Below are 27,353 nucleotides of genomic sequence, written 5' to 3'. Positions count from 1 at the left end.
ATTTATAATTATATAATAATTATATAATAATTATATTATTATTATATATAATTAATAATAATTTTAAATTAATAATAATAATTAATGAATTATTATTATTGTTATTTAAGTTTATAATAATAATAATTATTATTAATTATTAGTAGTTAATAATCAATATTAATAAATTTTTATTTATTTCATGTATAAATAAATAAAGTTTATTAATTTGTGATTAATTAAACAAAAAATTTATTAATATTAATAAAATAATAAGATTTATATTAATTAATTTCCATATTTTATTATTTAGTATAAACAAATTATAGAAAAAAAAAATTATATTTAAAATTATATTTATTATTAATTATGCAAATACTTAATAATAATTATAATAAAAAAATTAGAAGTTAAAAATGTTTTTTTTAGAATATTTTTAATAATTGTTTACATTATTTTTATAATTATATAAATAATCTGGAAAATAATTGCAATGAGAATAGTTGACATACATCAGTTTATAAATATAATTAATAAATAATATTAATTAATAATTAATTTAAATAATTAAAATTAATAAAATAATAATAATTAGTAAAATAATAATTAATAAATATAATTATCAATGGAAGTGATAGACTCGTTTTTCTGAGAAGCAAATACTAAATAAGAGAAGGGGAAACTTGAAACTCCCGCCGTTCATCTGTTCATTATTGGATGCGTTTGTGAACACCGCCCCTCACCTCTTGTAGTGAAGTTTCGAAACATCTGACACGAGCTGCGGTGTCCGAGTGGTTAAGGAGTTGGACTCGAAATCCAATGGGCTTTGCCCGCACAGGTTCGAATCCTGTCCGCAGCGATTTTTTTTTCAAATTATTTTCAATTTTTCCTATTCACTCTTATTAGAAAATAACTACTCGTAATTAAATAATCGTCATTGCTTATTTTCTTATAATTAATTTTTGCAAAAAAAAAAATTATTTTCACTTCTATTATTATAACGTTGAGTTATTAATTTATTATTCATTTTTTTTTTCTACTAATTTCTACTGTATTCTATTAATAATTCATAATTATCAACAATAAAAATTTTTTAAAATTATTTTTTAATTATTTTCTTCTTTTCCTTTTGAACATTTATTAATTTTTTATAGAATTATAATTTTAGTTAATAAAATATAATTTCAAAAATATAAAATCTATTTTACAATTTTTTAATTTTTTACAAATAAAAATTAATTACTACCTACTATTAACATTTTCTATCTGTAAATAAAAGTATTTTTTTTTTTTTTTGCTGAGAATATATTTTTTTTACAAAAGTAAACGATCATGGAAATAAACGAAAATTAAATATGTTTTAAAATCAAAAACAATTTTTTATTTAACAAAAAGTCAGTTGTATGTAAAATTAGTTTTTCTCTTGTTTTTCATATTTCTAATTATAGATGTATTTTAATATTAATAGTGAAGCAGCACAATTCATTTTGTTGAGCGTTGTCCCATAGTTTCCACTTCACCTTAAATTCTTTCTGCAAAAATTTTGAAAAATTTTGTTAATATTTTTCTGAATTTATTAAAAATCAAAATATTGAAGTAATTTTCTTGAAGCAATAATGAATTATTTTCAATTATTTATTAATTTAATTTAATTAATTATAAAATCTAGAAAAAAATAATCATAATTATGTAGCAATTTTCTTGAAACAATATATAGCGAATTGTTTTCAATTTTAATTAGTTACAATTCAATTAATTTGTGGAAAAAAAAATACTTACGGAGGGGAATAATTTATTGATGTGTATTTTTATGTCATAATTTGAATTTTCATTTTTAACAATCGGACATTTAGTATTTTTACAAGCGTCAGTGTTCATTCCAGCCAATGGTAAATCCAAAATCCCCGAGTCCCAGTATGCTTGAGAACTTGCATTTTCAGCGTTAAAGTCTATTAAATTAGAGGAAATTAATTATTTTTTGTCGAAAATTAAAAATAGTTTTTTTTAAACTAATTATAGACAAATTTGGATAATATTTTATTTAATCTGCAAAAATTAAAACTAAACATTTTAATTAACATTAAAAAAAATTTATCTGATTCAAGTAAACGATTATTAGTCAGTTTGTTACTTATTGTAATTTTTTTTTTTTTGATTGATTAATTGTCAATTATCAGATAAATATTTAGAAAATAATTTTTAATTTCAGTCAATTAAATAATATTTGCTTCAAATATTGAAATTATTCATTCAAATAAAATTTATTTGATTTCGATAAAAATCGTTTGATTCAAACATTTATTTGATAAAAGACAAAAAAACCTTTATTTTAAATTTTTAATAAAAAATAATTTTTTTCAGTATTTAAATAGTAAATAATTAATATACTTACTTGCAGTGTAATTAAATGAAATTTGTGCATCTAATCCTTTCTTTAGTCTACATGGTAAATTATTAACTGCTTCTTTGCATGGGTCTACTTGAACATTTTGAATTGTACATAAATCTTGGCTTTCTGTAACAAAAAGAAAATAATAACCATTCGTTATAAATAGCAAATAATAAAATGTTGGTAAATTAGTTAATTACCTATTAATTAAATAAATAATTTATTTTTTGTATTGATCTATTTATTAATCAATTAATTAATTTATTGATTTATTTATTAATATATTGATTGATTTATTAATATATTGATTTATTTATTAATCGATTAATTCATTAATTTATTATTAAAATTATTTGTCATAAATTGCATTTTAGAAATAGTTTCTCACAAATTGCATACTTGTTTCAAAAATTGTTTCTAAAAAATTGAAAATAATAAATAATAACTAAAAAATTGAAGATAATGATTATTTTAAAAACTTAAATACTATAACTACAATTTAGGCTTAAAAATTTATTTAAATAATAAATTGTCCAGTAAAATAATTTTTAAGTGGTTTTGGAGAAAATTATTTTCTTAAATACTTAATAATATAGATGCTCTCCTTTACAACTCACATATACAGTGACGTTTAACTTCCGCGCAGTTCAAATGTCATTTAGTATTAGTGAAATGACTCAAGAGTAATTTTTAAACTTTACCATATTTTTTTGCGTCTATGTAAGCAAAAAGAAAAAAATATTTTTTCCTTATGTAGAAATTTTTAATACACGTGTTTGAAATTTTTTTGCAAAACTGGAGAAATTTGATGAAATCTTCTTTTTAAGAAGCAATACAAAAAAAATACGATGAATAAATTTTTTTTCACTTTAATAAAATAAATAAATAATTAAGTTATGGAATATATATATATTTTTTTTTGAGTATTGAAAGTAGAACTGAACAGAAAATATTTCGACTGTTTAGTGTAAAATATAGGTCATTTTTATTAATAACTATTTTATTATTATTAATACTATTTTTTGATTTTTAATAATTTTAATTTTTAATTTTTAATTTTCAATTAAAGAGAATTTATAATAAATTTAATTTGTTTGAGGATTTTTCAATTTACGTAAGGAATGTAAATTCTCTCTTTGTTATATTATGCCCTTCTTGTTTGCTTAAAACTTTACTAATACTGCATTTATTCAGATGTAATTTTAATGAGGTGATTTACTGATTCTATTGAATGAACGAAATTTCCCTAGAATACACAAAAGTTAATGTAATTACGAACCATAATTTGAAAAATTGAATGGAAAGTTTGTAATGTTTAGAATTGAGTGTACCTCTAAAGTGGTTTGGCAAATTATTTAAATAACGAAAGAGTGTGCATTCATGTAAATAATTGAATAAATTATAAAAAGAATTTATTTAAAAACAGGTTTTAATAATAAAAAGGATTTATTTTAATTAATGTAATAAATAACGAAAAGAATTTCTGTCAATAAATTGTATAAAATAATAAAAAGCATTCTTCTAAATAAATGCATAAATAAAATAAAATAAAAAAAGAGCATTTATTCAATAAATGCCTTCAATATATTATTGATTTAAACATTTATTTGAATAATTGCACAAACAATAAAAAAGAATTTTTTAAACAAATACATCAATATATTTACTTAATATTTATTGTTATTATTATTGTACCATTTATTTAAATATTTGCTTTTTTATTTCTGTTTACTAGAAAATCAAATTATTTTTCTTTCATCCACTTTCTGACCTTTAATTGTAAAAATTCTTTTTAAAAGTTCGCTTGCACTGAATAGAAAATTATTTAAATAAAATAATCCTTTACTTTGACTATTAAATAAATATTTACTTTTAGTGAATAATTTTTACTTAAAAAAACCATTCGAACAAAAAATTTCTGTACTTGGAGCAAATTCTGTTTACAATTTTGAGTGAAATACAAAAAAAAAACAAAATTGTTGAATTCAATGAAAAAATACAATTTTATACAAAAGAAAAATTTTGAGTAAAATACCAGAAAATTTTTTTTAATGAAATATAAAAAAGTATGCAATGAAAAAATGTAATTTTTAATAAACAGGAAAGTATACAATTTTGAGTAAAATAAAAAAAAAATTTTCTAGAATGAAATAAAAAAAGTACAGTTTTGAATTCAAAGATAAAATAATTTTGAATAAAATTTTAAATAAGAAAAATACAATTTTGAGTTCGGTGAAAAAATTATATTTTTGAATTCAGTGGAAAGAAATACAGTTTTGAACAAAATAAATAATAAAAAAAAGTACAATTTTGAATTCAATGAAAAAAATATAATTTTTTGATAAAATAAACAATAAAAAAGTACAATTTTAAATTCAGTGAAAAGAAATCTAATTTTGGATAACATAAATAATAATAAAAAACCACAATTTTGAATAAAAGAAAAATATGCAATTTTGAATTCAATGAAGAAATATAATTTTGAATTCAGTGAAAAAAGTATTGAAAAGTAACAGAATTTTGAATAAATTAACCAAAAAAAAAAAATGTACAATTTTGAATTCAGTGAAAAGAAATACAAATTTTGAATTCAATGAAAAGAATACGATTTTAAATAAAAAGAAAAATATACATTTTTGAATGCAATGGAAAAATTCAATATTAAATGAATAAAAAAATAAAATTTTAGACAAACGAAAAAAACAAGATTTGAAAAATTGAATAATGCAAGAAGCAAAATAAAATAATGGATTTTTTTTCTTAAAAATTCTCTTTCATGCATGTAAATTTTCTTTTTGAGAAATTTTTTTTCTTCGTGTTTTTTTATTCCTAAATATATATTTTTTTTTTATAAAATAAATAGGTACATACCAGGAGTACAGTAATGCCATTGAACTTCTTCGGCAAAAGCTGTGCAAATTAGTAGAAGAACGAAGGCAATAGCACTTTGGTTAATCATTCTTGACAAAGGGTCAGCAACTGAGTGAAAGAAAAACGCTATGACCGTCAGTTGGGTTGAAATGATAATGAAGAGAAGAGGGGCCATAGTTCAATTCAGATAACTAGAGTTAGTTTTAAATAATCTCAACCTAAATTTTGTTACTGTTTTCTTTTCCCAAAAAAAAATAAGATTACGTTGAGAATTCCTTTTAGATGAGAGATTATTCCTGATTCTAAAATCTTATCTTATTGTTTACCTTTTTTGGAATTTTTTCTATTTCTGTTTTTAAAATATTAGAAATACTCTAAATAAAGAAAAAGAGAAAAATAATAATAAAAAATACAATTTTTAAACACTTGAATAAAACTTTATTCTTTTATTTATTTATTTTTTTTTTATTCACAAACGAACAAGGAAATACTTCAATTTTACAAAAGTATTGAAATAAAAAAATAGTTGTATAATACAATTATTTATTTAGAAAATAATTATAAAATATAATTATTTATTTTTCAGCAACTGTTTAAAAATATTTTTTGTATTTATTTATTCTTTTATTTATTTGTTTATTTACTTTTTCGTATTATTTATGAATTTTGTAAAATTTAATTCTGGAAAATCGTGTATGACTAAATACAAAAGAGAATAACGTCAGGAAAAAGATATTTATTTAATCTTTTTTGTTTTTTATTTAAGAATTATTTAAAATTTAATTCTCAGAAATTCTTTACGAATAAGTTTAAAAAAAATGTTTTTTTAATCAAAAATATTTTAACTATTAAACTTAATTTTTTGAAAATTAAAGTTATAACATAATAATATGAATATAACTTAAATTCTAAAGTTAACGAATTTTTAAATATTAAACTTAAAATTTTAAAAATTTATTAAAATTTTTTCAAAATAAAAGTTAATAATTTTTTTAAATTTAAATTTAACAATTATTTTTAGTAAAAATTTAGAGGAACATTTTTTTTTGTATATCAAAGAAAATTTCTCTAAATCAAAGAATACTTCAAAATCGTTAAACGATAAAAAAACGTTTCTTCGATTTCAGGAAATGTTCTTAGAAGAATTTTTAAAAGAATTTTTGATTAAAAATTTGCAAAATTTAGATTTAAAAAAATACGTTTAACCACATTTACGGTATGAAAAGAGATGAGTATAAAATTAATTAAAATAATAGCGTGACTTTAACAATAACTGATGCTTAGTGTCGACTGGAAAAATATAATTCACTCTAATTGCAAAATTGTGAATTTCCTTCATTCGACATCTAAAAGTCTAGTTAGAAAATTTTTAATATTGAAAAATGTCATAATTTTGTAACGAAAAATAAAATAAAATAAATAAAATTCCAAAAAAGATGAAATAAAAAAAAAGATCTTTGGAAATTAGAAGAAAAATTTATATATTTCAGAAGAAAATTATTTTTAATTATTTTTCTTTTCGTTTAACTATAGAGATATACATAACTAAATGAATTAAAAAAATGTCGTTAATATAAATAAAAACATTTTCACTGTTGAAATTAAGTCGATGTCCCAGTTCACTGACTCCCCTTTATATTCAATTGTGTCAAAGCAATTGTGATTACATCACACGGTGTTAAGATAATTGAAGTTACTTTCGCAGATCATTTTTTTTCATTTTATTTACAAAAGTATAATATGCAGATAGTGTGTCAGTGTTTGAAAGAATTTGACATAATTTATGAAATAAGATTAAAGGTTGTAAAAACAAGAGTTCTTTTAATTAACAAACAACAGGCAATGAAAGTTCAATTATGAATTATTGATTGAGATTTTCTTAAGGAAATATAGCAACAAGATTTGTTCAATTTACACTATTTATAAATAATTAAATAAATAAATTCAAAATTCGCTTTATTTTTATGTATTTGTGTGTTTATTTTTTTAAATTAACTTTTTTATACCAAATTAATTAATTAATTTTTTAATAGTAATCGAAACAAGTCAGTAAGTAAATAAAATAAATAAATCGAATAAATCAGTAAGTAAATAAAAAAATAAACAAAAAAACAAATTTATAATTTATTAATTAATTATAATAATATAATAAATAAATAAATTAATTTTTCAATAGTAATCGAAACAAGTCCATAAATAAATCAGTAAGTAAATAAAAAAAAAAACAAAAAAGCAAATTTATAATTTATTAATTAATTTATTTATTGAGACAAATTTTTAATAAAATAACTAGAAGAGTAAATTTTTCTTATAGACCATTTTATTTTCTTTTTTTTTAAATAAATATTACAAACAAACTCCAAAAAAAGATATACATGAGAAGAAACATCGCATTAAGTACCTATACATATAAACTGCAAATACTGATTATAATTAGCATTTTTGCTAACAAATATAACACTCTTAAGTACACTATAAACTTACTAGAAAAAAATACTAATTATAATTGGTATTTTTTGCCTTAAATTTTATTTTTATCATTTTTCGTATTTTATCAACTATGTATTTTAATATTATTATTTTGTTTTTTTTTAGAATTAAAGAGAGAGAAAAAAATCCCACGAAATTTTTACGTATATTAACAAAGTAGGATTTTGATAACTTACATTTTATCATGAGTATTTTAAAGGTACTTTTTCTTAATAACTCTTTAAATATAAATGTAAATAACGTAACAATATAAAATTATTAGAAAAAAATTATTTCATATCGCGATTCATGATTTTTTTCTTCACTGTACAAGAAATACATAGAAAATACTTTTTTTTCGTCAAAAAAAAAAAGAAATAACTTGTCAAGAAATTATTTGGTTCGAGTCAATTTTTTTTTCGTTCAAAATTATTAGAATTATCATTATTATTCAAAATTTTTATTTTAAATAATAATTTTCAATTATTTCTCAAAAATTAAGTACAATTTTTTTTTTTTGAGAATTGAAAAGAAAAATTATATTTTTCCACAATTCGAATATTAATATTAACAACAAAATACATCGCTCTTTGGCAAAGGCGCTCTTGAATTTCATTTATTCTTTACGTAAAAATTAATCCTTGGCTTCTATTTTTATAATTATGAAAGTTTTATTATTCCATTTCTAATAGAAGATATCTGCAATTAATTAATTATAAATTCGATTATAATTTCAAAAATAAAAAAATTTATAAGTATGACAAAACGAAAATCTATTTTTTGTTTCTCGAAATGAAAAAGGAAAAATTTAAATTAGGATTTTTGTTTAATTATCGAAATTAAGATTTTAATTTAATTATTTAATTTGGAAGTTTAATTAAATTTTTTTATTTCTATTTGGTTCAAATAAATTTTATTTGGTTCAAATAAGTTTTATTTGGTTCAAATATATTTTATTTGGTTCAAATAAACTTTATTTTATTCAACAAATAAATTTTATTCGGTTCAAAAATACTTTAATTTGTTTCAAATGAAAAAATATTTGTTTCTAATCAATTTTATTTGGCTCAAAGAAAAATTCTGTGTCGAATAAAATTTTTATTGAATGAAATCAAATAAATTATTAAGTAGGCTCTGAGAAAAATATATACTTTTACTTAAATAAAAAAAATTGGTTTAAATAACATTTTTCTCTGCTTGCAGATAAATTAAATTTTGCTATTAATATTCGAGAGAAGGGGAATTTATAATTAATTAATTGGAAAAATATTATTTTCGAAAGAAAATGAACAAGAGTTTTGATAAACTGAGCGAATAAAAATAACTAACTATTTGTGATATTTAACATTTTTAAATAGCACTTAGTTTAGTATAAAGTCGATAAAGTCTTTTTTTTCTTCATCCTCTTCTTTTGATTAAGTTTTACCGGCAAATTCACTTTTCTTTCGTACTCCAGAGAAGAGTTGGAACGTGAAAGACAGTTTTTGAATATAAAAAAGAAGTTTTATTTTCACTGTTCACTCTCTGGACATTTCTGTATATAAAAGTTCCTTTTTTGCCATTTTTTTTCTCCTTGTCTCCTTGTCTCTTTTTCTCCTTTTTTTCCTTTTTCTTCTTTTTTTTGTTTTTATTCTCCTTTCTTCTCTTTTTATTCTCCTCTTTTTGTCCTCTTTCTTTTTTTGGTACACGGTTACACCACGTACACTGGATCTTTCAGTACGGATATTCTCGCTTCTTGCAAAATTCTCAGTCTTGGTCCCAATGGGACACCCATCTTTTGCAGCCTTTCTTCGCTCAAGTAAGGTAATTCAACCATTCCTACTCTTTCTTTCTCGAAGGCGCCGGCGTATTTCTGTGAAAATCACATTTTTTATTAGATTTAAGAAAAATTCAATTTAAATAAAAAGAAAAAAAATTTAGATTATATGTTAGAGAGAGAATGAGAGAGATTACTTTTTTTTGAAAAAATTTGCGAGGATTTACGTTTAACAATATTTTTCCTTAGTTTTTTGTGACATATGCGTTTTTCAAATGGAGGAAAAATAAAAAAATAATCAATTTAAATTTTCAAATTGAATTTAAATTTTAAAAAATATTTTTTCTACTTTTTCAGCAAACATTTTTTCTCTAATTTAATTACCAAATTGTCGATTAATTCGTGTGAATAATATCAAAGGTGCAACATGTGTAAAAACTACTGCCATGAAGAATATAATTATTAATTATATTTTAATAATAATAATTTTGTATTATTTATTGTTATTATTATTTTTTATTATATTATCATTACTTATTATTACTATTATTATTAATATTACTGTTATTACTACTACTATTATTATTATTATTATTTTTTTTTTCAGTCGGAAGTGAAAAATCTGTAAATTCAGGTTATTATTATTATTATTAATATTTATTTATTTTTTTGCATTTTTTATTTTACAATAATTGCATTTTATTTACTTCTATTTACTCCTTTTGTTTCCTCATTTATTTCTCTTTTCTTTACCATACTTTGCAATTTTATACATTCTTTTTCATTATTATTTCATTAAATTTTCACATTATTTTTCATTCTTTTTTTTACTTATCTTTTTATTACTTTTACTTCCTTTTATCACTGCATATCATTAGCTTCATTATAATCTATATTTAATTATCTTTCATTTTTTTATCGTCCATAAACTATTTTTTTTTTTTTTTTTTAATTAAACAAATACAAAATTAACTTTTTTCTATTAATTATTTATTGATATTTTGTTCCCTTTTTCTGTAGTCCTGTAACTTTCTTTAAATTCTTAATCAAAATTTTCATTACAACGCTAGTTTTATTTTAAAATTCCATTAATTTTAGTACATTTGAAGTAAATTTCAGAGAAAAAATTAGAAAAATTAATTTAGTACTTGGAAAAATTTCCTTCCAAAATAGTAAACTTTAATATTAAAAATTGCTATTTTCAGAATAAACTACTTTTATTATTTTCAATTGACAATTTTTTTTATGAAAATTAGAAAAATTTACTCTGAAAATAAGAATTTTTAATCTGCTAATTGTAATGTTCGAGGAAAATTTGAATAATTTTTCTTGTAAGAATCATTATTTCCAGTGTAAATTCCCTAATATTCGTATAGTAAATTTTATTGATAATAATTAGTAAAATGTACTGTAAATTTAGTAGAATTTATTCTGTGAATAATACAATTTGTCCAAAATTCCAAACAATTTGAATTTAAACTATTCAAACTCTATTATTTAAAAAAAAAATCTGCATTTTTTTTATAGAAATAATATAAAAAGATTTTTAAGTTTCAAATTACTATATTTTTTCCAAAACCAATTATTATTTTCAAAAAAATTTCACAAAAGAATTAAATTTTTTTCTTAAATCGTTATAAAATTTTTCAAAAAAATTGAATTATTTTCAAAAAAAAATTTCACGAATGAATTCAATCTTTTTTGTTAATTCGTTCAATAATTTTTAAGAAAGACGATTATTTTAAAAACTTGAAAGAAATTGTTCATAAAATTCAATTATTTTCAAAATTTTTAATTAAAATTATTAAAGAAAGTCTATTATTAAAAAAAAAAAAATTCAAAGAAATTCTTCAAAAATAATTTCATTAGAATTTTTAAAAATTTTAACAAAATTCTTCAGAGAATTCAACTATTTTCCTAAATAATTAAATTCTTGGAAGTAATTCTATTATTATCGAATTTTTTGATAAAATGCCTTTGCAACAATTAAAAGATTTTCTAAACATTAATTTTAAAATTGAAAATATTTAAAAAGAAAAATTATTAAATAGTTAAGAAACAAAAAAAGCAAACAACAACTTTCGTCAAAAATATTAGTTTTAAAATATTAATTTTCTCTTTGTTTTTCGTTTGTGTTTTTGAATAACAATTTTTTCATATGTATAACTATATTAAAGATAATAATTAATATTCTGAGGACACTATTTTTATGAAAAAAAAGAGAATGAAAATGAATGAAAATCTTTTTCCGAAGAAATCTTCATGGCAGCAGTTTTTTTCTCAGTGCGAAATACCCTACCTCATACCCTAGTTCCCGGAGAAAAAGCCTGATGAGTGGCGGTTCTGTTCCAAAAAACTTGGTGAGCTTTTTCACCCTTGAAGGATTCGAGAGAGCCGGCAATTCAGAATCCTTGATCAGAGGCTGAGACTGCGATCTCACCATTGCCATGCTCGTTTGAGTTCTTAACGCCGCAATTTCACCCCTAATGTTCTCCATTTCCTGCGATGAAAAAAAAGACAAATGAAATTTATTGTCATTGATGCAGAGAAACCGATAATAAAAATTAATTATTGCTAGTGATCCAATTTATTTATTACTTTTTTTTACATTCTCAACAAAAATGAGAAGGGATTCTTATATCTTCCTGATCAAGAGAAAATAAATTGTATTTTTCTTGACCTATTTCATTTTTTTTTTTTCATAAATTAAGTTTTATTTCATTTAAATGATAATTTTATCTGCACCAAGAATTAATTGGTTTTGGGCAAAAAAAAGAGAGAGAATTTGATACAAATAAATTGGTTACAAGAGAAATATAATTTTATTCAACTCTGATTTTATTTGATTCAATTAAAATATTTCTCTGAGTGCAATGTACAAGCATTAGTTAAATTTTTAATTAATTAAATTAATTAATTTAATTATTTTTCAATAAATTTAAATAATTTATTTAAATAACTGTTTTAACTAATTTTTAAATTCAATTCAAATAATTACTTTAATTCCTTTTAAAACTACTTCGCCCAATTAAGTTCTGATTAGATAATTTTTTTAAATTCTTTATATTTAAATTTAAATAAAAAGTAATTAGAAATTGTAATTAATCCAATTAAAATAATTAAGTTAATGAAAAGTTTAATTTAATCAGGGTTACCGCAGGTCAGCGAAATCAGGGAAAAGTCAGGGATTTTTATTAAAAGTACAGTAAAAAATTAAATTTGTAGAATTCATAAGAAAACTCTGAATTTTTTTGTGTCTTTTTTTTGTTTATCTCATAAGCTATGAAACTACCACGAATTCTAATACAAAACCTTCAAAATTTTTTTCTTATTATTTTTAGGAATTTTAAAAAAATTCTTTACAAAATTCGATTATTTTCATAAATAACAATATTTATCACAAGAATTCAATTATTTTCAAAAGTAATAAAATTCTTCCAAGAAATTCAATTATTTTAAAAAATTTGACCGAATATCTCGTCAAGAATTCAATTATCTTTATAAATAGCAACTTTTTTCGCCAAGAATTCAATTATTTTCAACAATTTAAATAAAATTCTTTGCGAAATTTAAATTATTTTCAAAAGTTTTCGCAATTCAATGATTTTTAATATTTCCTATATTTTCATAAAATGTATCAAATAATTTAATTAGAATTAAAAAATTTTTTTGATACAATAATTTATCAATTATTTTTATAAATGAAAAAATTTCATTTTAAGAATTCAATTATTTTCATCGAAAAATTTCCAATATTTTTAATACAATTTTAACTAAATTTAAGATTTAAATAAATTCAAATTTAGGAAACATTCCATTATTCAATAAGATAATAAAATTCGTTGCAATAATTCAATTATTTTCATAAATAACTTTTCATTCGTCACAGGAAATTAATTATTTTCAAAAATTTTTAAGTAATTCTGCTAAAGAATTCAATTATCTTGATAAACAACAAAGTTTTCCACACAAAATCAATCATTTTAAGGAATTTTAATAAAATTCTTTTCAAAAATTCAATTATTTCGATAAATATTAAAATTCATTGGAAGAATTTAATTCTTTTGAAAACTAATGAAATACTTTCCGAAAATTAAATTATTTTCAAAATTCTTTAAAAATTTCCGTTAAGAACTAAAATACCTTTTTTATAAACAGATAGCGAAAATCTTCTCAAGAATTAAATTATTGTCAGAAATTTTAATAATATTATTGTCAAAATTTCAATTATTTAAACGAAATTTAATAAAAATTCTTCACACGAATTCAATTATTTTCGAAAATTATTATTTAAATTCTTCTAAGAAATATGATAAATTTCAGTAAAATTTTAATTAAATTCCTTAAAAACAATTAATTATTTTCAAAAGTTGTTAATAAAATTCTTTGTGAAAATTAAATTCTAAGAAACATTCAAGTATTTAAACATGAATAATTTCAGTTAAAATTTTAGATAATTAAATATTAAAAGCATTAGGGGGGAATATTTAGAAATAATTGAATTTTGTAAAGATTTCGAATTCAAATCTTTGAAAATCAGAATTTTTCGTACATTTAACTAACAATTCTGCGTAGAATTAATTTTATTAATAATTCACTGGTTTATCTTTAATTATTATAAAAATTATTTCAAAAGATTTGAATTTGAAATTTTTGAAAATCTTAACTGTTATGTAAAAATAACAATGATTAAATATTTATTTAAAAAAGAAGTTGTTGATGTTTTCGAATAATTTTACAATTAAAGAAATTCGTAATTAAATATATTAGAACATTTTTCTCAGCATCTAATCATTTTTAGAGTGAATTAGAATATTCTTTTCTGGTCAGGGAAAAAGTTAAAATTTCGTCCGGAACTCAGGGAAAAACGAAATTAGATTTTTTTGGCAACCCTGTTAATGAATTAAAATTAAATAAATTATATTAAATTTAAATTCATTAAATATGAAATTAAAAATTTATTTATTTTATTTTGGACGAACAAAAATATCTTTAACAAAAAAATGAAAACTTTGTAAATTTTGTATCCTTAAGTTTAAATTTTTCAAATTGAGTATTTTTTAAATAAAAAGGTATTTAAAGTTAGAATTATTTGATACAAGTAAATATTTATTTTGTAATAGATTATTAATAATAAATAATAAAATAATCTATTATTTGAATCAAATAAATTTTTTTTCAATGTAAAATTACAAATAAGAATTCTGTAAAATTTGTACTTCTTAAATTAAAATTTTTTAAATTGAAAATTCTTAAAATTTAAATTCTCCCTCAAGTATAAAATGTATTAATTTTTCACCTGCATCATTAAATGCTGTGTTCTCATCTCAGAACTGAGATGTGCTACAGATCTTGCCAGAGTTACCACGTGAGATTCCAGCCGTTGAAAGCGTTTATTGATACTCTGAAAAATGAAGAAACGTTAATAAAATATAAAATATTATTATTTATTAATAATATTTAAAATAAATTCAAATTAAATTAAATAAAAATAAAATGAAATACAATAAATATGAAGAGAATACTAATATTATTATTTTAACTTTCTATCATCACAATTACAAAAAGTAATGAAATTTAAATTTTACTCTCACAAAATTAAATTAGAACTCTATTTAACTCTTTAAAATTAAGACACTAAAATAAAGCTGGTGCAAATTTTATAAATTTATTTTATTTATTGAAAGTTAAATAAAAAAAAAATTATTTACATCTGTAAATATTTTTTTTTTTAATTTTTCCTTAATTTTGTTTACATACTTTATTTTAAATTTAAGAATTTAAAAAAAAATTAGACGTACTTTGATATCTTTAACTTTTTTCATTCTGTCATCCATAGCGTGTGATCTTCGCTTATCGTGATGCCTTGTCACTGGCCTGGAAGAAACTGATGAAGTTGGAAGAGAAGAAACTGAACCGTAACTGGTGAGTCCTCTTGATTTTCTCTTTTTCTTCACACTTCCGCCAAGTAATTTTAAAACCTTTGCCGAAAAGGAAAATTCAATTACATTCATAATGAACTTGATAAGCGTTTTTATAGACAAGTGATAAAAGAAAATCTTTCAAATAATTTTTATAATTAGAAGAAAAAAATCGCATAGGAATCTTTAAAAATTGAAGGAAAAAATTTTCAATTGAAAATACATAATTCAATTTTACAAAAAATTTTTAATTGAAAACAAATTTTTAATTATAATTTTTAATTTAAACAACATTTTTAATTATAATCAAATTTTTAAGAAACAAATTATTCATTAACAATTAATTAGAACTTAATGTTTTAGATGCTTTTTTATAAGTAAATAATTGAGAAAAATAATTTAAATAATTTTTAATCTAAGGAAAAAATTATTTTTCAATTAAAAAAATATTTTCTGCTTTAAATTCGAGATTTGTTTACACAAAAATAATGAGAAACTCACTTCGCTATACATATTTTCGAGACCCTCCAACTGTTTTCTTATTGTCCTTGCATCATTTGTACTCAGATCAGAATCACTTCTGTCTAGCATCGAATCTAAATCGAGTCCTGTTGTCGTCGATGTTAAATCCGCCGCTTCCACTCCGAATACTAAGTGAAGATTATTTTTTTAGTTTTTCCGATCATATAATAAAGCTTTCTAGAAAGTTTTCTTTATGGGAAAACATTTTTTTTTCTCCTCTTGTATCAAATAAAAATCTTTCTTACAGGACTCATATTTTTAATAAAACAAAAGTAAAGAAAAAAAAGAGGAGAAAGAAAATATGTTTAAGCTCTAAATTGAAGAAAAATTTTCTTTAAATTGAAGAAACATTTTTGTGCCAGTATAAATATACATATAAATATGCGAGCTAAAATGGTTCAGAATTTAAAGGAAATCTTTTTTTTTGGGTTCTTTCAAAGAAGAAACCTTTGAAAAGTGAAAATTCGACTTTAATATTGGCTAGATATATTCGCATTAACAATTCAGTATTTGATCTTACAATGAGAGAACTTTTTCGTTGAATCTTTCTTTGATGTTGAAGCACCGCGATGCTTAGAGGAGCTTGGGTAGTTTCTTTTGTCACATCCTTTACTATATTCACTGTAGTTTGGCTTTGATCCGTAAGGTAAGCTGGAAAATATATGTTTCTTTTGAATAAACAAAAAAAATTAGCGAAATACGACGAATAAATAAAGTAAATAACAAAAAAAAACACAATTATTTTTAATAATTTTCGAAAAAATTCTTTGGCAATTTTCAAATCTGTTTACAATATTCAATTTTACGAAATTTCAATTATTACTAAATTCTTTAATTGAGTGCATATTAGAAAATAAAAATTTCAAATAATATTTAAAAAAATCCAATTAAATTTTTTCAAAAAAATTAAATTCAAAACTCAATTATCCCAAAAAAATTCTTGCTGTACTGCTTTTATTATTTAGTTATTATCTAAAATTTTAACTGAAATTCATTTTTAAATCAATTTTTATTAGAAAATTCTACGAGAATTCCATTATTTAAATACAAAAGTAAATAATTAATTGAATATTTCTTAAAATTTAACTCTCATAAAGAATTTTATCAACAAATTTTTAAATAATTGAATTCTTTCGACGAATTTTAATATAATTTTTAAAAATAATTGAATTCTTTTAAGAAATTCGATAAAATTTGTATTAAAAATAATTGAAATTCTACGATGAGTTTTATTATTAGTAAAAATAATTGAATCCATAAGAAGAATTTTATTTCTCTTGAAAATAATTAAATTTCTGCAATAATTTGTAACTTCTCCAAAATTCAATTTTTTTCTAGTGTTTTTATTTTTTAACTAAAATTCTTCTATAAATCCATTATTTTTAATAATTTTTGAAAAAGATCTTTGAGAATTTTCAAATTCATTTGTCTACAATTAAATTTTACAAAATTTCAATTATTCGGAAATTCTTTAATTAAATATATATTAGAAAATAAAAACTTTAAATAATTTCCGAAAAAAATAAATTAATATTTAGTTATAATCTAAAATTTTAAATGAAATTCATTTTTAAAACAATTTTTATTAGTAAATTCTATGAGAATTCAATTATTTAAATACAAAAATGAATAATTTATTTATTTAATGTTTCTTAAAATTAAATTCTCATAAAAATTTTATGAACAAAGTTTTAAACAATTGAACTCTTGTGACGAATTTTTTCGAGGAATTCAATTAAAATTTTGTTAAAAATAATTGAAATTCTAAAATGAGTTTTATTATTTATGAAAATAATTAAATTCCTAAAAAGAATTTTATTATTTACGAAAATAATTGAATACAAATTTTATCATTTACGAAAATAATTGAATTATTGCGAAAAATTTTATTAAAATGTTTAAAAAGAATTTAATTTCTGTGAAAAATTTTTTGTTATTTTGGAAAATAATTGAATTTTTCATAAGAATTTTATAAACATTGTTTTAAATAATTAATTTTTTCGAAATATAATAAATATTATGAAAATTTTATTTTAAGTAATTGAAGTCTTGTAAAAAACTTTATTTGGGAAAATAATTGAATTTTTCGATTAATTAATTTAAAATAATATTAAAAATAATTGAATGTTTGCGTAGAAATTTATTAAATTTTTTTTAATAATGGGATTCTTTTGGAAAATATTATTAAAATAGTAGATATTAAAAATCATTGAATTGAAGCAAGTTTTTGAAAATAATTGAAATTTTTGCCAAGAATTTTATTAAATTTTTTGAAAATAATTGAATTTTGAAGAAGAATTTTATTATTTATAAAAATAATCGAAATTTTGATAAGAATTTTAAAAAATTTTTTAATTTCTGCGAAGAATTGTTACTTTTGAAAATAATTGAATTCCTACAATCATTTGTAATTTCTCTAAAATTCTTTAAATTATATAGAACAATTTACGAACTTTTTGTCCTTTCTTAATCAAATTACAGACTTTATGGACCTTTTTTTTTAAAAAACAGACTTTTACGGGCTTGAATCAAATTTACGGACCTAGTTCGAGCCCTTATAATATCAGGGTTTATTTAATTATTTTATGGACAATTTGTCCATAAAATAATTAAATAAACCCAGATATTATAATCAACTACAAGAAAAAAAGTAATAAAACAAGTATATTTTTCACTCCTTTTAGAAATAAAATCATAGAGTAATTTTTTTTTACTTCGATGAACATTGTTTATGTAGAATTTATGACTAAGAAAAAAAAATAATATCCTGAAAATAGGATGATGAATATTCATTAAGAACTTGGTTCGCAAACACTTATTGCAAGGCAAATGTATTATGTGAAATATAAAAATATCATTTACCTCGCTGAATATCTATTTCGTGGAGTTCTAGGACTTCCATGGGGCGATAAAGGAGGCAAGGGAGGTGTCACTGACGACACACTTTCAGATAAAGTGGAGTGCGCCATTGCCGGAACATCTCTTGGCTCCAAAATGCTTCTCAATTCTGATTCCACTATATCCACCCACTCAGAGTCCTGACCTAGAAACGTGGAAATAAAATGAAAATTAAGTTTTCAAAAAGTCGCTCACGTTATGAAATTTTATCGATTGGAACATCAAAAACCAGAAAAAAGAAATATTCACTGGAATAAAAGTATTTAGGTTGTTATAAAAATAAGATTTTTTACTTTTTAGGAGATATAGCTTTTAGGTTGGATAAAGTTTTTTATATCGCAATTTTCGATTTTCTTTTGCCAGCGAAATAACGCTGGCAAGTGTTGTAGCAATTTTTAGTGTTGTGGCATGGCGTTTGTTTTGAATTAGGATTTTTAGTCTAGTGATGGTTATTGTGTGGGAATTGTTACTATAGTAGTGGTTGTTAAGGAATCGGTCAGTATAGCAACGATCACTATAAGAACCGTTACTTTAGCAACCGTTGCTGTAGTAACTGTTACCATAGCAATAGTTGCTAAGGACAGCATAGAAATCGTTACCATACCTATGGTTGCTACGGTTTAGGTTAACGTAGCCAGGGAGTAGTTACCATGGCTAGTCACCCAAACAATTATTACCAGAGTTTTGGTTACAATAGCAGTCATTACAATCGATTGATATATGTATAAGAACAGAGATGCGAGATCTGTAAATTAATTTTTTGTGATTTAATAACCTAACAGAAAGGTTAAGTAAAAAATAATGGTAGAAATTTTGGTTTGGGAAATAATTTTCTACGATTTTGGTTTTGTTTTAAAGGCAGAGGAAGTATTTACCTTGAGCGTGTCCTTGATTTTCAGGAGGCGGTCGTCGTCCACTCGAATAAACAGCGGATCCCCTTCCAGAATCCACATTCGACGAACTCTGTCCAGCTTTATCGTAATCCGAACCCGAACCTTGACCCTGAATTTTCATTCTCGCTAGTCCCTGCTCAATATCATCCTTACTCTTCGTATCGTTCTTGAAATAATTCTCCTTATTGTTGGTAATCTGCGAATTTTCGAGTCTCTTCGACATCTCTAATTTTTGTCCTGAATTATTACGGATCTCTTCATTTTCACTGCTCACATCTTTCGATGGTTTCGCAGTATAAATACCATCTTGCTCGTTTTTCTTTTGAAGTTCCTCTATTCGCTTTTGCACCGACAATGTTTGATTTGTATTTTGAGATGGGTCTTTTTGATTATTCTGATGATCGTGTTCGCCTCTCTTCGATGTTCGTCCCTCCTCGCGACGAATTCCAAAACTTGTCTCCGGACGGTATTCGTCTTTTCTTTGCGATCCACTTCTACCGAAATCCATTTGATGTTCCTCGACGGTGATTTCGTATTTCTCCTTGTCCAGGGGATCGACAGAGACACTTGATTTCATTGCATCGGCTGTGGAATTATTGCGTTGGGGGAAATTCTCATTATTACCGAGTCGCTCCTCCTCGAATGAAAGATGGGGTTGAGAGGCGGCTTTCTCAATTCCTTTCATCGAGTTTTGCCTTTGGTATTCGATCTCCTGACTTGGCGTTTCGGGTTTCATGTAGACTTGAGGCACTCCGTACCTGGAAAATAGAAGATTTAACTTTGGGAAACAAAAGTTAAGGGGGTATATAGAGTCATAAAGGCGGGACTAAACATTGTTTTTACACTATCTCAGAAAACGATTGATTAGAAATGCTACCTGGGTCTGCCTTGAGCGTAATGATAGTAGATTTCCTGTCCGGAAACTCGAAGATCCTGATTTTGTCTCGAAGTGCTGGGCAAATCAATCTGCGATCTGGAGATTGGTTGTCTAGTCTGCTGGAACTGTTGATAAGGAACATTTCCCGAAAAGTGACTGTTTGTTGTTCGTAGGGGATGAGAATTTGTTTGCTGTCCGGCGAGTTGTTGCTGCTGATGCATCTGCTGAATCAATTGACGCTGATGCATATTTTGAGCGTGCTGTTGAGAGAATCGTGGACTTTGGTGATGCTGGCTCTGATGCAACAATTGCTGAGGACTTTGGTAACTTTGATGCGACGACTGATGCACGTTTGTTGCTTGCTGTAGCAACAGACCGACTTTCATCACTGGTATGCCATGATTCTGAGTTTCACAATTTAGAGAAAGATGAAGATTTAGAATCGAGTACAGAATAAAAAAGGAATTTTCTACAGAGGAGTTATTCTGATTACAATTTACGAATTACGATTCTTTGCGGAAAAAATGAAATGGAGACAAAATAGTAATGTAGCAAGAAAGCAGAAAGTCAAAACAAGAATCAAAATTCGAAAAGGATTCAAGTTTTTGCAGAAATTACTGATGAAAATGAAAGATTTAAGTTTAGAGAGATATTGGAAATGTGAGGGAAGAATGTAATTAGCGTTGATTTCTTACCTGATTCATAGCTCCGGGTCCTTGCACCACGTATTCCCTGTTTACATTCTGAACCGGTTGTCCAGCACTTGTGGATTGAACGAAACCAGATATTTGTGTCTGATGGGCCATTTGAACTCCTCCCGGTGGTGTGTGATGAGTCACGTGAAGTTGTGCACTTTGTCCCGGCAAACTCGGTTGAATTTGCGACGGAGACTGAAGTTGTCCTGGAAGTGGGACAGTTTGCTGTCCACCTTGATAGCCATACGAGTGTCCATATTGTCCTGCAAGCATTGCAGAAGGCAATCATTAAAATTCATTGGCTAAACTTGGTAGAAGATAAGAAATAAGAAGCAATAAAAATAAAAAGGGAGAAGGAGAAAATAGTGAAGTCGTGGAAGAGGAAACTGAAGATGCAGAAGAAGATAAAAAAAGTTGTGGAGAAAGAAAGTAAGGATGCAGAGAAAAATAAAGAAGATGTAGAAAAGGATAAAGATGCAGAAGAAGATAAAAAAAGTTGTGGAAGAAGAAAGTAAGGATGTAGAGAAAAATAAAGATGCAGTAGTAAATAAAGAAGTTTAGGAACAGGAAAGTAATGATGCAGCATAAAATAAAAAAGTTTTGGAGGAAAATAAAGGACATGCAGAAGAAAATCTAGAACAAACAAAATAGTTGTAAAAGAAAATAAAGAAGATTTAGAAGCAGAAACCAAAGAGAGTACCATAGGAATTTTTCGGATACTGTTGCATATTGAGAGAGGATTCTTGCGCTCTTGGTTTCCCGTAAACACCACCACCTTCCTTCTTCTTGACCTCGTCCTCTTCAATATCACGACTCGATTTTCTCAATTCCTCCGTAACATTATTTAAACTCGCTTCAGGTTCTGTATCAGCATCCTTTCGATTTGGACCAAATCGACTCGAAATCATATCCTTGATGGTGTGATATGTTTTCGATAGGGTCTTGGTCTTTTCCTCATCGACTTTGGTCGTTCGAGGAACAGCACCTGTCGCCGTCGACCTGAAGCAGTATATACATATATATGTACATATATATATATAGAAATTTATGCAAATTACTTGTAAAGATATTCCCCACTATATTCTATATATGTAAAAAAAAGGAATCAAAAGAAACAAATCTTGAGTATTTTAATGATATTTGAGATTAAAATCTATTTGTATAATGAGGAGAGGAAGTTGTCCCAACCAGTATATAATATACGATTCGATAATATAGATATCTCTCAACGACTAATTTACAAACTTTGAATTATTAAATTTAACATAAAATATTATGTGAAGCAGGTATAAATAGCTATATTCGTAATATTATTTGTCGTATTATTGCAATTTGTTGTGAATTATTAACTTCTTGGTTCGTTGATTAGAGTAGTTGTTATTTGTTTTTTTACTTGCTGTATGTGCTAATTAGATGATTTTTATTCTTGTATATTTGTCAGTTAGTAAATGCGAAAAAAAGAAAGAAATCGAAGAAAGTAATAAAAAATATTCCACAAAATTTATTTGAATAGTATTTTAGAAATTAAAATACTTATTCAAAAAAATATTGTAGAATATTTTTTATTACTTTTATTATTCTAACAGAAAGAGGGTTGCCACGCTTTTACTCATTTGTAATTCCCTGACTTTTCCAGATTTTTTAAAACTATAATTTTTAATAAATAAAATAATAAATTTTTATAAATACCTTTGATATATAAAATTGTAAAATTATTTGAAAACATCAATATCTTCTTATTTAAATAAAAATATAATTATTAGTATTTATCCAAACGGAATTAAAATTATTTTCAAAATATTTCAATTCAAACCTTTATGAAACATCAAGAAATCGAGTGATCGACTTCTTCATGTTTTTTAATAATTAAAGATGACAGAATCATTATTTTATATTATAAGAAGCAGTAACTTCTTTAAAATTATTTTCATCATTTCAATTCAATTATTTTCTAGAATTTCCAACTAAAATTCTTCTTTAAATCAATTTATTATTTTTAATAATTTTTGAAAAAGTTCTTTGAGAATTTTTAAAATCATTTCTTTACAATTAAATTTTTACGAAATTCTCGATTATTAGGAAATTCTTCAATGAAATTATATTAGAAAATAAAAACTTTAAATACTTTCAAAAAATTCAATTAAATTGTTTTAAAAAAAAATTAATTCTATAAAATTAATAATTAGAATTATGCAACCTTTTCAAAATTCAATTATTAATTTCTACAAATCCATGCTATAATGCTTTTAACTCGGCTTTTAATATTAAATTATTATCTAAAATTTTAACTGAAATTCATTTTTAAATAAATTTTTATTCGAAAATTCTACAAGAATTCAATTATTTAAATACGAAAATAAATAATTTATTGAATAATTGAATGTTTCTCAAAAAATTGAATTTTAATAAAGAATTTTATTAAAAAAATTTTTAAATATTAAAATCTTTTGACGAATTTTAATACAATTTTTAAGAATAATTTCATTTTTCTAGAAATTCGATTAAAATTTTATTAAAAATAATTGAATTTTGTAAAAAATTCGATTTTTCTTAAATTCTTTGCAAGCAAAGAAATTTATAAAAAAATTAGTAAAGAATTGAATTTCTGTGAAATTTTCATTATTTATGACATTTTATTTTATGAACTAAAATTCTTCTATAAATCCACTATTTTTAATAACTAGTTAAATATATATATTAAAAAATTTAACAAATTTCAAAAGAATTTAAATTAAAATTCTTAAAAAAAATTAATTCTATAAAATTAACAATTAAAATTGAGAAAAATTAAAATTTTCAAAGATTTTAATTTGAAACTTCTACAAAATTCTATTATTTCTAAAAATTCACGTTACAATGCAATGCTTTTAATATTCGATTATTATTATAATCTAAAAATTTATTTATATATTTATTTATTGTATATAAACGGTGTTTATAATTTAAATTATAAACTAATTTTTATTAGAAAATCCTACTACAATTCAATTATTAAAGTACAAACATAAATAATTTATTAAATAATTGAATCTTTCTCAAAAGTGAATTGTAATAAAGAATTTTATTAAAAAAAGTTTTAAACAATTTCATTCTTTTGACGAATTTTAATCAAATTTTTAGGAATAATTACATTTTTCGACGAATTCGATTAAAATTGTATAAAAAATAATTAAATCCCTGTAAAAAAATTTGAATATGTATAAAAATTTAATTATTGCGAAGAAATTTATAAAAAATTTAAATAATTGAATTCCTGTTAAATATTTATTATTTATGAGAATAATTAAATTTTTGGATAAAATTTTATTAAATTTTTCTTTTTTTTTAATAATTGAATTGTTTTGCAAAACTTTATTAAAATAGTAGATATTGAAAACCACTGAATTGAGGAAATTTTTTGAAAATAATTGAAATTTTGACAAGAATTTTATTAAAAATTTTTAAAAATAATTGAAATTTTGCCAAGAATTTTATTAAAATTTTTGAATTTCTAAAAAGAATTTTATTATTTATACCTAAAGATAATTAAAATTTTTGAACATTTTTGAATTTTTGCTGAGAATTTTATTAGATACTTTTGAAAATAATTGAATTTCTGCAATCGTTTGTAAGTTTTTCAAAATTCAATTTTTTTAGTGTTTTCAACTAAAATTCTTCTTTAAATTCATTATTTTTAATAAAATTTGAATCGAATTTCTAGAAAAATGATATTATTCTTAAAAATTGTATTAAAATTCGTCAAAAGAATTTAATATTTATACCTTTTTTTAATAAAATTCAATTTTTTGAGAAACATTCAATTATTTATTTTTGTATTTGAATAATTGAATTCTCGTAGAATTTTCGAATAAAGATTTATTTAAAAACTAATGTTAGTTAAAATTTTAGACAAAGTATAGAAATTACCACAAATTTTAATACAAAACCTTTTTATTAAAAAATGTAACTAATTTTAGAAGAATTTGAATTATTAAACATTTTTCAAAAATTTAAGTTCTTAAAAATTTCTAATAAAATTTTTGAGAAATAATATTTTATATGATAGTTCTTCAAGAATTAAGTATTAGTTGAAAAGAAATTATTGTCAGAAGTATAAAAAAATTTAAGGTTTTGTGTTAGAATTTGTGGTAATTTCTATAGTTTATAGACACAAAAATTCAGAATTTTCTTATGAATTCTAGAAATTGAATATTTTTTCAATCCAAAAAAACCCAATGTTTTTAGAAAACAACAATTTTCCAGGATTCCGATCAAAATCCCCTGACTTTTCCATGTTTTCCAAGTTGCGTGTCAACCCTGAGAAATATTCTCTAGAATTATTATTATTTAATTATTATACTTAAATATTATTGTACTCAATTATTTTATTTAATTACAAATAACAAAAATTCGAAAAAATGTACACCGGTAATTCGAAGCACTAAAAAAGCCAACAATGAAATTAATATCTGAACAGATATGGATTACTTACGAGTAGGTTTCTGGGGATTGGTAGTTTCGCTGACTTTCTTGTCTCAGTTCCTGCATCTGATTTCCCTGGAGCAAAAAATGAATTAACCTTTATATTTTTTTCCCTTCTTTTCTGTGTATATTTTTTTAATATATTTTTTTAATATATTTTTTTAATATTTTATTTTTTATTTTTAATCAAAAAGAAAACGAAAGGAAAATCATTGCCTTTATATACAGCTCACTCTTGGAACTTGATTAATAAGTTGAGTTATAACTAAGAAAAACGAAGAATTTTTAAGAGCGGAAAACATTCAACATGTTTGAAAGTGCATCGAGGTGCATCGAAGCGAACTTTTTCGTTAATGAAAATCGTGGCGGAAAATAAAATTATATCTCCTTGGAATTAAATATAAACTAATTTCAATTTTTCACGATTCTACGAGCCGAAACATGTATCTATATGAAAACACACTGTATGGAAGTAAATTAAAAACTACTCCGAATATATAATAATTGTTCGTGATTTACATTTATTTATTAGTTTCTTCACATTCGTATAAATATCTAATTAAAAAGTAACGTTACTATTTTTATCGCTGAAATGACGGTTAATTTAATTTTTTTTTCTTCTTTAATGATTATAATTGTCACACTGAATTATTTCTTTGTCTCGAAATAGTTTTATCGCCGGAGTGTTCTTAATTTTCGAAATAAATAAATAATTAGGTACTTGCTTAATAATATGGTATTTCAAATATAAAGAATTTAAATTATTTTTTAAATATTAATATTTTTTTTCATCTTTTTACCTTAATTTATTTTTATTTACTCGCTATTAGGAAAACTTAAACGGAAAATTTTAATTTTTCCTGAAATTTTGAGATTTATTTTTCCTGAACAAAAAGTAGGAAAATAAATACAAGAACAAAAGTAAATAAAAATAATGTAAAAAATACTTGTGATAATAATGAATTGAGGAGAAGAACATTCAAAGTCGTATGATGAATTTCGAAGTTTGTTAGTCGGTTCTTCGTTTCTTAAGAAGGGAAGCAACTGGAATAATAACACAACATTTTGCTTGCAAACCCCACTGAACTTTCTGCGGCACGCTTCTTGCATACCGAGAAGGTGTATGTATATATTTTCTTCTTGTGTATTCCCAAGATTTTGATTTAAAAATAGCAATTCTTTAAAAGAGCGATAGAGAAAAAAATTTGATTTCTTATAAAAAGGGAAATTTTTTATTCTTAACTACCCAGTATTTGGAAACTTTGGAAAATTTAAATATTTGTTTTTCAAAAATAAAAAATTTATTCGTTTGTAATTTTATAATTTTATTATTATGAATAACAAATCTTATTATTCAATTTACAAAATTTTTCTACTTTTAAATATTAACTTCAATCTTTGAATAATTTCAGATTGAAAATTAAATAAAATTGACAATAAATAAAGTGATAAGTATTTTAGTAAAATTAATTTCTCTAAAATTTTGACAATAAGAGGATTTTTAATTTTTTACTGGTCAGGAAAAGAAGTACCTAATGTAAGAAAATATTATCCAAAGTATTACAAAAATAATTATGGAAAATTTTAAATAGTCTATAAATTATTTTTCTCAAATTAAAAAA

At 22.4% G+C, this 27,353-nt stretch overlaps 2 protein-coding genes and 1 non-coding gene across 7 annotated transcripts in view; 1 reads left to right on the top strand and 2 right to left on the bottom strand.

Moving 5' to 3' along the window:
- The first annotated feature begins 756 nt into the window (after positions 1 to 756).
- Trnas-cga lies at positions 757 to 838 on the top strand. Its single transcript has one exon. It is a non-coding gene; the product is annotated as a tRNA-Ser (tRNA).
- Positions 839 to 1,333: 495 nt separating this feature from the next.
- Positions 1,334 to 5,429, bottom strand: LOC122507748 (MD-2-related lipid-recognition protein-like). Its single transcript, XM_043620614.1, has 4 exons — positions 5,240 to 5,429; positions 2,372 to 2,494; positions 1,759 to 1,928; positions 1,334 to 1,511 (listed from the first exon to the last, which is right to left on the bottom strand). Exons 1-4 carry the CDS (start codon positions 5,412 to 5,414, stop codon positions 1,422 to 1,424), a joined length of 558 nt encoding a protein of 185 aa, XP_043476549.1. The 5' UTR covers positions 5,415 to 5,429; the 3' UTR covers positions 1,334 to 1,421.
- Positions 5,430 to 9,353: 3,924 nt separating this feature from the next.
- Positions 9,354 to 27,353, bottom strand: part of LOC122507743 — a 77,643-nt gene continuing 59,643 nt past the window's right edge. For 2 of the 5 annotated variants that reach the window (XM_043620610.1, XM_043620606.1), the window contains exons 4-15: positions 25,742 to 25,806; positions 21,971 to 22,269; positions 21,271 to 21,533; positions 20,576 to 20,979; positions 19,681 to 20,456; positions 18,770 to 18,950; positions 16,428 to 16,558; positions 15,887 to 16,035; positions 15,266 to 15,445; positions 14,764 to 14,868; positions 11,764 to 11,964; positions 9,354 to 9,560 (exon numbers count right to left, since the gene is read on the bottom strand). In XM_043620610.1, the coding sequence (XP_043476545.1) occupies positions 9,399 to 9,560; positions 11,764 to 11,964; positions 14,764 to 14,868; positions 15,266 to 15,445; positions 15,887 to 16,035; positions 16,428 to 16,558; positions 18,770 to 18,950; positions 19,681 to 20,456; positions 20,576 to 20,979; positions 21,271 to 21,533; positions 21,971 to 22,269; positions 25,742 to 25,806 (2,916 nt within the window). In that variant the 3' untranslated portion in view covers positions 9,354 to 9,398. The remainder of the gene's footprint in view (positions 9,561 to 11,763; positions 11,965 to 14,763; positions 14,869 to 15,265; positions 15,446 to 15,886; positions 16,036 to 16,427; positions 16,559 to 18,769; positions 18,951 to 19,680; positions 20,457 to 20,575; positions 20,980 to 21,270; positions 21,534 to 21,970; positions 22,270 to 25,741; positions 25,807 to 27,353) is intronic. The other 3 variants (XM_043620609.1, XM_043620608.1, XM_043620607.1) reach the window with 3 other exon arrangements.

Source organism: Leptopilina heterotoma, unplaced genomic scaffold (genome assembly GCF_015476425.1).
Source record: "Leptopilina heterotoma isolate Lh14 unplaced genomic scaffold, ASM1547642v1 Lhet_51, whole genome shotgun sequence".
In the NCBI taxonomy this organism is placed as follows: Eukaryota; Metazoa; Arthropoda; class Insecta; order Hymenoptera; family Figitidae; genus Leptopilina; species Leptopilina heterotoma.
This window is presented reverse-complemented; position numbering and strand designations above follow the sequence as displayed.

Bases quoted from the DNA above. Each gene is read 5' to 3' on its own strand.
- LOC122507748 (XM_043620614.1), bottom strand. From the start codon at position 5,414: ATGGCCCCTCTTCTCTTCATTATCATTTCAACCCAACTGACGGTCATA. The intron at 2,495-5,239 runs GTATGTACCTAT...TTTTTGTTACAG, and splicing joins ATGGCATTACTGTACTCCTG to AAAGCCAAGATTTATGTACA. The intron at 1,512-1,758 runs GTAAGTATTTTT...AAATTTTTGCAG, and splicing joins TCAATAAATTATTCCCCTCC to AAAGAATTTAAGGTGAAGTG.